We start from the raw sequence: 10,995 nt of genomic DNA, 5'->3' as shown, positions 1-10,995 counted from the left end.
AGACACTCTTTAACTCATTGTCTGCAATTGACAGAGTACATACTGGCCGAAGAACACTTTTTTTCCCAACCTCATTGGCTGCCATAGACAGCGGTAGACGTCCAATCCATTTGAAGTTGGAGGGCTGCCCTCCTGCTTCAAATAGATTGGATGTCTTGTAGTGATAAACCCATTGAAACTCACAGAAGAAGATTGGACGCCAAACCTCATCTTGGGACAAGGTGACAAGTGATTCTTTTTTCATAGCAGTGTGTGCAGCTGGCCGCCATCTTGGGCAGGGAAGCCAGCAATTGGAAACTAGATCTCAAAAAGTACATATTGCACATCATCGTCACGCTTTTTCTTAGTACTCCACGATACCGATGACATCATTTTGGTGCCCTATCGGTACCAATACTGAATACAGATACAAAAAGATCACATGAACATTAAGATACAGAATGAAAGTAGGCACGACTGTTCAGCAAAAATAAAAACCAGTGGTTGAAATAAAAAATGTGAATTTGGAAGCCAGTGTAACATTATGCAGTTTGAGCATTAACTGTGCTAAAATTTAGGAAAATTGACTTTATTAAAATGTACGGCACACAAAAACTAAAAGTTAAAAAAAGAGAAATATAAGAAGGAATGCAATGTGTTGCACTAAAAAAAGATAATTAACTTATTGGCCACCATTGAGGCCTCATGTTCAACATAACAGGAAAAACACCAATTCTGTAACCATGACGCACTCAAGCAAAATTTTGTTTACCATGTTTTCTTTAGTCCGCGGTTCTGTAAGGTCATGTTAAACCACACGAGAGTGGAGGTGAAGAAAAAGGTGTTACATTTCCTACAAATGTCACACACTAGACACCTGAGAACTTGACATCAGGTTTTCACCTTTGGACCAAAAAAAAAAAAAAAAAAAAAAAAAATTCTAAAAGATCACCACAACTGCAGTTATGGCTACATTAGTTATATACAAATAAAAAAATATATATACCACGGGCACCCTTTTGTTCTTTTAACCAAATTTATTATTTCACAATAACACACGATTCATTGCATTTTATTTTTTGTCATAATATCACACACAAATGTAAACTGGCTAAAACAATATAAAACATAACTTTCACGATTTTATTTATAATATGTACATGCGCTCATTTATCCCTTGGCAAAACTCTCCAGCCTTTTGCTTGTTCCCAAAAATGCATTGCCATTATTTACAAAGAAACTGAAAGCATTTGAATAAAGTAAAGCGGTGACCTCATTGCGGCTGGACAGAGGCCTGCTTCCTTCTTACGAGCAACTGTTGAGTTTATACAAGTGCCGGGATTAGTTTTTACAAGCCACCTACAAATTGTACAGAAAAGTTGATCCTTGTCGTAGTGGTCCTTCACGTTCTGATCTGTAACTTCTATTTAATCAGACGGCTCTGTTTGATCTATGTGGGTGCGAACTTCTTGGCCTGGGCCCTGACCCGCTTCTCGTAGTCCATTCGGTTCTGACTGGAATGGAAAAACAACAGTGTTTTAGTGCTACGCAGTAAGGAAAAAAGTATCGTGATATGGAGCGTTTTATATCACAATATCGATATGCCACAATAAATTACAATTTTTATTAGTTGGTGAAAAATTATACAACAACTATGAGAGTTTTTCCTCCACTCACTTAATTTTTGAATTGGCATCAAACTGACGTGTCCCAAATGTTAAATCTATCAAGTAGTGCTGCAACCTAAGACTATCCAGTGTAAACTGAAGCAGCAGAGTGGCAAACATATTTTTGCTCAAAAGTAAAGATATCTAATTACCTACTAAGACTTGTGAGTGGTTTTGACTTTAAAGATTTCGGCCTATCAAGTTAGCATATTTTTTTAATAATAAATATTGATATTGGAAGAATTCTACCAATACGTGTGACTAGTGATTTTGACTTTTAAGACCACTGTGTATGTATTAAGTTTGAATCATATTAATAATTAACATTGCAGTTGGAACAAATTGTTGTATGCGTTTTATTCCATTTTCAGGTGTCTGGCAAGCGTTACTCATGTGCAGTTGGCTAACTAGGGACATTAGTGGTACTACTATGACATGAAGTTCCATCAATGAAGAAGTCAACACAAAATTTGACACCATCTTCTGGCCAAAATGTGATTTGAAGGAACAGATCTATTTATGACGATGAGGACTATTGACATGTAAAATGTCGGGAGAACACTTTATATTGTTTTGGTGCCATAAATCGGCATATCGGACAGCACTAGTTTGTTTTTTAGGCCTGATCAACAAGCAGGTTAATTCACATTGTTGGGCATTTATTTGCTCTGTTGCTTGGGTGTTGTAAGATTTATTCTAAATGAGAACCGGCCCCTCTAATGCACCTATAGAGCATAGTACAATTAATACAACTTTAACATTAACTCAGCATTGGTTCATTCGCCCCTCCCATTAAAAGGTAATTTTCATGTATGTACATGTAGTTCTTTTACCAACAACCACAACACATGCTGTCAATAAGGGGCGGCGCTGCCACACCTGAGCCTTTAGAGGGCCCGGGAGGGCGAGGTGCTGAAAATAATGCCTTATGATATGCGCAGCTATAATATAGCAGTTAAGTATTTGAAATGCACTTGTTAAAAATTTGGTGGAATACTTCTACATTCAACTTTAACGAGCATGATAATGGGAAACTGGAATTCAAATTTCATTACAAAGACATCGAGAAATTCATTCACCACTGAGCAGACACATACCAATAAATTGTGTATGCCTCTGCTTGTGCTGGATCTTGAATGTTGGGCTCATTCAGCAGCTCCTGGATCCCCAAAAGAATCTGAAAACAGTATTTCATTGTAAACTTAAAGACTAGACATTTTAAATCTATTTGCATCATTACTAATGCCATCCATGCTGTGCAGAGAAAAAAAAAATTCGGTCATTGAAAAAAATTTCGAGTACATATAACCTCTAACTTACTAGTCGTTTCCCCTTAAAATACAGCACACACTGGGGATGTCCCGATCCAATCAAGTGATCATAAATCAGGCCGATCACGCCATTTTTCAGAGGATCGGAATCGGGTGAAAAGCATTGGGTTTTTTTAATTAAAAAATGTATTATTTACAGTGACACAGCCTCTCACCCTCCTTCCTGCTAAGCAGTGCAGCCAAACTGTCCAGCTTGCGTTTGGTACTTAAAGTTAACGATGACTGACAGGTTTGTAGCTTTGATCTTGCCAGAGAAGCTCGGTAGCTCTACGATCAAAGGCACAAATGTGGCAATCATCATTAACCTTGCACAAGTGTGCTGTGGCAACTCAGTGTGTACGTGAGAGGCTGTTCTCAGCAGCATGAGCGGATTTGAATGGACTCAGTGAAGCATTTAATAAAGACAAGCATTTTTCTTTTTCGGTATCGGATCGGGACTCTGCATTGGCAGATTCTCAAAATCAGGTGACTCCGGCTACGTCTAAACTAGGACAATTTTCTCTAGGGTATTTTGCTGGCTATTTTTATACCAGTCCACATTACGTTTAAGGTGCGTTTAACCCCACCCCCACTTCTGGAAGGTATGCCTGCATTTGTGCAAACTACGCATGTGTAGAAAGGAGCGGCCTCGTATGTTACGTCATCGCCCGCGCGGTTTACCTCTGAACCGGAAACTCATCACTCGCCGGCAGCAAATTTCGAAATTACTACACCTTCTAGACTGTCATTATTTTGTGATCACTGTTTTTCGGGAATGCAATTGAATGCATCACGCATTTACGAGCAGGCGCCAAGTTGTGACAAATAAATCTATGAAAAACAACGAAAGCCTGACATTGTTAATTGGGATGTTACAATCGATGCTCAGTTGTTCTGTCGGCACTGAGTTGGGAGGGGACAGCCCCGCAACTGGCTATCGGAGACGACCTCTATAAAAAACGCTCATCTCCACCTCATCCGCAATGGGAGGACCCCAAATGGGCACTGAATTGAAGCATATTATTGAGACGTAGTTTGAAGGTTCAAGAAAAATGTGTGGAAAAGAAAAGAGGAGCAGGAAGGCCACATCGTGATCGTCCGCCTCCATTGTTTACGAAGCTGTCATGCCGCACTAAAAACAGCGACGGCATGACATCCCTTCCTGAGTATCCGAATGTTGTACAGAGACAGCAGTCCATATTAGGCGGCGGGTATTATTACCCGCCTACATTGTCCGTGTAACAACTAATCCGGATAATGGGCATACTAATGTAGCTGACATGCCGTATAGTCCAACTAATTACATGTTTAAGGCCATTATCCGACCTAGTGTAGACGTAGCCTCAGACTCTGGTGCAAAAATATGCAACTGGGACATCCCTATTACACACAAAAGCTCAACTAAAGCATATAATCAACAAGATAACCTGTTTGATGGTGATGGCAGGCCTCCAGTCTTTGTCCTCCTCCAAGATAGACAAACATACAGTGCCAGATGGGTAGACGTTTGGATGGAATATTGGTGGCTCAAACTTGCCTGAGGGGTAACGATTGAGAAAAAATATATATATTAAAAAGAGGGTTTAAGTCAGAGGATTGTGAACTGTTTTCAGATTTAGTTTTGACCATGTGTGGTTCAGCGGGACTCACATTTGGGTGGCGAGGACGGATAATCATCCTTGAAGAGCATCCTGAGTTTATACAGTCCTCCCTCCCAGAGGGTCTTACAATTGAAAAGGTAAGAACAGCTTTAGTGCAAAACACTGACAAATTACACCACATAAAATGGCACAAACACCTCTTTACTGTAAATAATCCAACAGATGGGGGAAGACAAAGTGGCTGGTAATGACTGGGCCAGACTAGCAGTAGAAAATAAAGATGAAATATCAACCCATTTTACATCAAAATCTTGAATTTAGACATCGAAATTAATGTGTGCTTCGCTTACCCAGGATCTGTTGTACTAACTAATCAGGGTCTCTGCAGGGTTCACAAAGCCAAATTTAATACTTTTTAAATACGTTTTAAGACCATAATGAATCGATTCATTGATAATGAATGTAATACAAAATGCTTAACCTAACCAAAAACACGAGAAGTTTCTCTTTCGTGAACCACAAACGGAGTTTGCTGCTGGTGTCTTACCAAAGCACACGGTCCCAGGCTTCAACTGGGACCGTGTGCTTTGGTCAGATGAGACCAAGATTGAGCTTTTTGGCAACAAATGCTCTAAGTGGGTCTGGCGTGCCACGAAAGATGCGCATGCTGAAAAGCACCTCATACCCACTGTGAAGTATGGGGGTGGGTCAGTGATGCGGTGGGGCTGTTTCGCTTCCAAAGGGCCTGGGAACCTTGTTAGGGTGCATGGCATCATGAATGCTTTGAAATACCAGGACATTTTAAATCAAAATCTGTTGCCCTCTGCCTGAAAGCTGAAGATGGGTCGTCACTGGGTCTTTCAGCAAGACAATGACCCTAAACATATGGCCAAATCTACACAGAAATGGTATACCAGGCACAAAATCAAGCTTGTGAAACATTATAGAAGATTAGGTGCTGTTTTGTTGGCAAAAGGGGGTTGTACAAAGTATTAACACCAGGGGTGCTAATAATTGTGACATCATTTGATGTCAATTATTTCTTTATGTGGGATTTTGTCCCCACTGAATAAATGCACTTGTACTGAAGGTTGGATTTTTCTCTTTTTTCCATTAAGGTCCCATATTATTTGAATTAAAAAAATATATATTAGAAGCTAAAAAACACATCTTAACCAGGGGTGCCAATAATTATGGAGGGCACTGTAATACATATTCACAGTACAAGATTGATTAGTTCAAACAGAGTAAAATAATACAAATTCACGGTACAAGGAAGTAGTTTCCGTGTCCATCGATTGGTAAGAAAAAGCTGTTTGTACGAGTGACGTGTGGGAGTTCCCGTCAGGGGGGACATTTCACGCGTGGCGGCTATTTTTCGGCACAACACGCAGTACCAAACAGGGGAAGGGGTAAGTGCTGCCGCGCCAAGCCACTTCTGGCTGCATTTTTGACACATGAAAAATAGCGAATACTTACTACTGTATGACGGAAAATTTTCGTGGTTTTGTAACCGCGACGTTTTCATAACATGGTAAATCGTGAAGGTAACCGGCACATGCCTACACCCGACCCCCCCTAAAAATTTTCTCATCGGATCTACACGATTCACGTAGGTCACAGGTGTCAAACAGATTCCAGAAAGGGCCAAGTGGGTGCAGGTTTGCTTTCCAGCCAATGAAGAGGACACCTTTTCACCAATCAGATCTTTTACATGTGTAATCAGTTAAACTTTGTCAGCAGCTTGTTTCAGCAGGAAGTTCATTGGTTAAACTCTCTTCACGGAATCGGAACAAAATCCAGCACCCACTTGGCCCTTTCTGGAATCGGTTTGACACCTGTGACGTAGGTCATCCTTTTTGACTTAAAAACGGCGAAATTCGCCGAAAAGTGAGAGATTTTCATGCCTGTAAATTAAAGTAATGTCAATAGATTTTTTCCAGACCTTTCAAAATTGTATTTAAGACCTTTTATGAGATTTTGGGAGAATTTTAGACATTTAAGGTCCCAAATTCAAATTATTGCATTTAAGACCCCGTGGACACCCTGCTATTATATCAGCGATTTTTTTTCTTGTGTAATTATTTAAAAATGAGTATATATATATATATATATATATATATATATATGTATATGGTGGAAAACACTCAGGTGACTTGAAGTTCCGCTCTGAGACCCCCAATTTAGCCAACTTTCAAAATTGTCCAATATGCATGTGTGATACATCATTGGAAAGCTTAAAATCTCAATTTTCTGGGGGAAGAAAAAATCTGAGCAGGAGGACATTTTTTAGAAAAAATATATTTTTTAAACAGCAATACCCTATCTGGAGGTGAGAGCACGTGAGAACAGAATTACAGACGCCATGACTTTAACGAGATATCATCGCGTACCTACTTTGTTTCGATCCAAAAACTCCACGTAGCATGTATCACTGAGTGTCAAGACACAGCTGTGAATGGCCACAGCTGGATTTTTGGGGGGATTTTTGGGGTGAAACATGGTAATATAACAATGGTCGCGATGCAGAAATCGCAGACATCACGGAGTGGTTGAGATTTTCTTTTTCATATATTTACCCATTGAAATGTTTTTTTTTTTCAACTTTTTTTTTGGTTTGGATCAATTATTTATCATCTAACATATCGGAGAAAATGCGAAAGTAGCAAAAAAAAAAAAAAAAAAAATACAATTAAGCGATAGTTATGAGGTAGATATCTGCCATTTTTTTCATTGTGACATAATTTGTTTAAAAGTTTAAAATATGTGAGTGAATAATTTTTTTGTCGTTTTTTTTTTTATAAATATAAATATGAGACATCAATGAATGGTTCTAAGCTAAAAACGACAGACATTTTGAATAATAAATCTAATTAATTACCTTTGTTTTATGGCTGGGTTGAAACAAAAGCGGTTGCGCGACGTCTGTAAACGGGGGTTTTCAGGGTAAAACTGACAAAAAATAGTTCGGGGCTTAATGTGCCATGAATCTGCTATGGCAGCATAAAGACATATTGTTCTATCAAACACAACAGTTGTTTTAGGTTAAAATACAGCAGTTTCTTTTCAAGAGGAGTGCAAGAGCAGAAACTGGTTTTTCAGTCTTGTCTGTGTTTTCCGTGTGTATATATATATATATATATATATATATATATACACACACAAACAACTTCATTTGAGAAGCCGGTGTGAGCAGTGCCATCCAGAACACATCAATTAGACTCATGCGGCAAACTTGAGTAGCCTCTGTTGTTGAAACTTACGCCCTTCTTTCCAGGAATGGCGCATTCCCAATTCATCAAATTCATGGTTCCATCCGGATTCTTTGTAGGCACAGCAACAAAACCCTGCAGGAAGCAAAATCATTTGAACAACTAATAGAAGAAAAAGTTTGGAAATGGTGAAAGTAGCGACATACAAACGGGTGGTCTTTTCTCCAGGCTTTGCGCTCCTGGGACAGTCTGCTAAGAGCAATGCCAGACATTACTGCTCATTAACCCCTCCCTGCGGTCGGGAAAAAAATAACTCATTCAATAATCATATGTTGCCAACCCATTGTACAGCCAGTTTTCCAAGGATCAAAGCATTGAAAATGTTATTAAAATATTTGACATGGTAAATTTAACTATTATATTCAAAGCATAATTATAATTCATTTCTTGCCCAACGACAACAAATGAATTCTGAATGTGATATACATTCACACAAACCTTCTTACCAGTTCAAATGAAAATGAAGAATAACTTCAAATGAAACTCACAAATTATGTTTCGTGTTTAAAAAAATTAAGCAAACTGATTCGCTTCGGCTATGTTAGCGCGACCGAAGAAAACACACCCTTCGTCGTTGGAAAACACAAATAATGGGCAGCTAGGACCGTTAATGACCTAATCAAAAGAACGGCACTTTGTTGAACATTGCTCTGGCAATCTAAATACGAGGATAAGGACGTTATTTCATTACAGCTTTTCGAAAGCGCCAAACAATGTATTGTAACCCCGTCTCGGCGACTAGCATTCAGCTAAAGAGGACCCCAATTTGTTTATTTCGGGAGGACCTTCAGGCAAATTTATGGACAGCCGAGGGACCTCTGTCCAATCTGACAGCCATCTTTGTTGTGGCACAGAATTTGACCGTAGTACAAAGCAATTTTTTATTTTATGCAGGTCGATCCACATTGACTTCAGAGTTCCAAATTCGTATCAAAAAACAAACAAAACAAAAAATAAATCAATAGTAATCAATTTCCTTTATTGACGTCACCAGGCTGATGGGTCAGTAAAAACGCAGTCCAGGTGCCGATATGGGATTCTAGCAGATCAAGGGCTAATGCTGCATTCAAGGAAGGTGGGAAGTCAGAGTTTTCCAACCTCCAAACAGGAAAAATATTATTGGAACACCGCTCGAACTCTGAGGTCCTGGTCACGAAGTCGAAAAAAAAAAGGTACCCCGACTTCACCAGTTGCTTCAATCTGACTTCACCCCACAAAATGGCAGACTGTCAATAGCAGGGGTGCTCAAGTCCAGTCCTCGAGAGCCCCCATCCAGCTTGTTTTCCATTTCTCCCTCCTCCAACACACCTGACTCAAATAATCAGGATCATTATCAGGCTCCTGCAGAGCTTGCTGATGAGCTGATCATTTGATTCAGGTGTGTTCAAGGAGGGAGACATGGAAAACAGGCTGGATAGGGGCTCTCGAGGACCGGACTTGGACACCCTGGTCAATAGTAAACCATAAATGACACATATGATGACACGATTATAAAAAAAAAAAAATTATTATTGAATTAATTTAGTTAATCAACACAACCACCCGTAACACTATATTATTTTTACTGACTTTGCGTGAGGATATGCTGCTCTCTTTGGATGGTTATTCAATGATTTGAACAAAATGTTAAATAAAAATATTAATGTCTTTTGATGGCCAAAATAAAAAAACAACTTGTCGCAGTCTTTGCTGTTTATATTCGCTTGGAAAGGTGGCAACTGGTACCATCCAAGTGGGATGAATCCGATTTTCCACCTTCCTCGAATGCAGCATTAATCCTGAGGGTGCAGATGCAATCCCCCCCCCCCCCCCCCCCCATCTATTTTGGTGCCTCCTACACAAAACTAGAATTTTTTTGTACATCAATTAACCCCCAATTCAAAGCTGAGAAAGGTGCGGGGAACTGTCTCATATCATGAACATGTGCTATGCAACCAGGTCATGCTTGACATGTGGAGGGCACTTTTCTCATGCCCACGGAAGTTATCCAAAGCCCATTTCCAATTCGAAAAAACTGAACTACAGAGGAGCGTGTTTTTGTTGGTCTGAATATTTTGCCTTCTATATATCCGACACGAATAGCAAAATGTGGAGTTCTTCGTTAAAGTGTACTCCAGCCATAGAGTGCTCAAACCAGGTTTTGTTAAATGCTCTCTGCTGGTTACCAAACTGGCTGAGGAGGCACTGGTAGAGGCTCACCTGCTTTGGGCCACTTTCTGGGGTCCCTAAATTGGTATCAGGGTTTAAGGTTAATCCTGGGTTAATTTGTGCTGGATCCTGCCAGAACAAGATCCGGTACCTCTTGATTTTGGCCTTCCTGTGTTCCGGGACTTGTTTGGACAGATCCGGAACCTCTCGTGTATAGAAAATAATAATATGTGGACCGGCGATTTCCGTGGCTCGTTCGACGTCGCCCCTTCGTCCGGTTCTTCCTTCAGGGAGATGGTGTAGTATATAAAAACACAGAGACGCCTTGGATGGCTGTTGCATGGAGACTTTTATTAACTATACAAAAACCAGCTGGGGACAATCAGCCAGTCAACACCGCACTCCCGCGCAACTCTCCTTTTCGCTTCTTCTCTCTACCCCTTACGCTCGCCCACTTCTGTTTCTACGCCAAATTGGCAATGCCGGTCACACTGAAACAGGACAGCGGCTTCTTGAGGATGCCGGTAGCAATATTGTTTATAAAAATTTGACGTCATTTGAAAGAGTCGGAGGTTTGTTGATGCACGGAAAAGCAGGAGCAACAAATCACACACGACAAAAAAAACAACAACTTTGCGGCATTTGGGGAGCAACCATCCACGATCATACTTTATTTCAACATGCCAAAAAGACAGTTGCATTTACTGTCCTTTTTCAAAAAGAAGGAAGATGGTTCAAAACGAGTCAGAAAAGCAACACCCAGCGATAAGGGCAGCTGCAGCGATCATGCTAACGGGCTGGAAAGGGTGCAGCAGGAGGCTAGTGCCCCAGCAGCTAGCCAGGTTCACGGACAGGTAGCCAAGCCGGGGCAGGAGGCTGCTACCGTGGCAGCAGCTGGTCAGGTTCAGCGCCACCCGGAGTGGGGGCCAGCTACAGTGCCATCAGTCAGCCAGGTGGACCACCAACAGCTGGGGCAACAGGCCAGTACCCTGGCATCAGCTAGCCCAGTAGAGCAGCC

At 40.6% G+C, this 10,995-nt stretch overlaps 1 protein-coding gene across 2 annotated transcripts; it reads right to left on the bottom strand.

Moving 5' to 3' along the window:
• Positions 1-1,010: 1,010 nt before the first annotated feature.
• On the bottom strand, positions 1,011-10,269 carry LOC130904686 (SUMO-conjugating enzyme UBC9-like). Of its 2 annotated transcripts, none has more exons than XM_057817621.1 (7): positions 10,029-10,269; positions 7,976-8,061; positions 7,821-7,904; positions 4,607-4,679; positions 4,384-4,493; positions 2,744-2,823; positions 1,011-1,493 (listed from the first exon to the last, which is right to left on the bottom strand). In XM_057817621.1, exons 2-7 carry the CDS (start codon positions 8,039-8,041, stop codon positions 1,430-1,432), a joined length of 477 nt encoding a protein of 158 aa, XP_057673604.1. In that variant the 5' UTR covers positions 8,042-8,061; positions 10,029-10,269; the 3' UTR covers positions 1,011-1,429. The 2 variants fall into 2 exon arrangements, with proteins under 2 accessions (XP_057673604.1, XP_057673603.1); XM_057817620.1 differs by lacking the exon at positions 10,029-10,269 and adding an exon at positions 8,276-8,610 and having other exon boundaries at positions 1,012-1,493.
• Positions 10,270-10,995: the final 726 nt, after the last annotated feature.

This window comes from Corythoichthys intestinalis, chromosome 16 (genome assembly GCF_030265065.1).
Source record: "Corythoichthys intestinalis isolate RoL2023-P3 chromosome 16, ASM3026506v1, whole genome shotgun sequence".
Classification (NCBI taxonomy): domain Eukaryota; kingdom Metazoa; phylum Chordata; class Actinopteri; order Syngnathiformes; family Syngnathidae; genus Corythoichthys; species Corythoichthys intestinalis.
Note: the sequence above shows the minus strand (reverse complement) of the source record. Positions and strands in the feature narration are given on the sequence as shown.

What these genes read in the sequence shown, in the direction of transcription:
- LOC130904686 (XM_057817621.1), bottom strand. Translation starts at nt 8,041, where the DNA reads ATGTCTGGCATTGCTCTTAGCAGACTGTCCCAGGAGCGCAAAGCCTGG. An exon ending in CTGCCATCACCATCAAACAG is followed by an intron (nt 2,824 to 4,383) that starts GTTATCTTGTTG and finishes TACTGTTTTCAG; the next exon opens with ATTCTTTTGGGGATCCAGGA. An exon ending in GAGGCATACACAATTTATTG is followed by an intron (nt 1,494 to 2,743) that starts GTATGTGTCTGC and finishes TTTCCATTCCAG; the next exon opens with TCAGAACCGAATGGACTACG.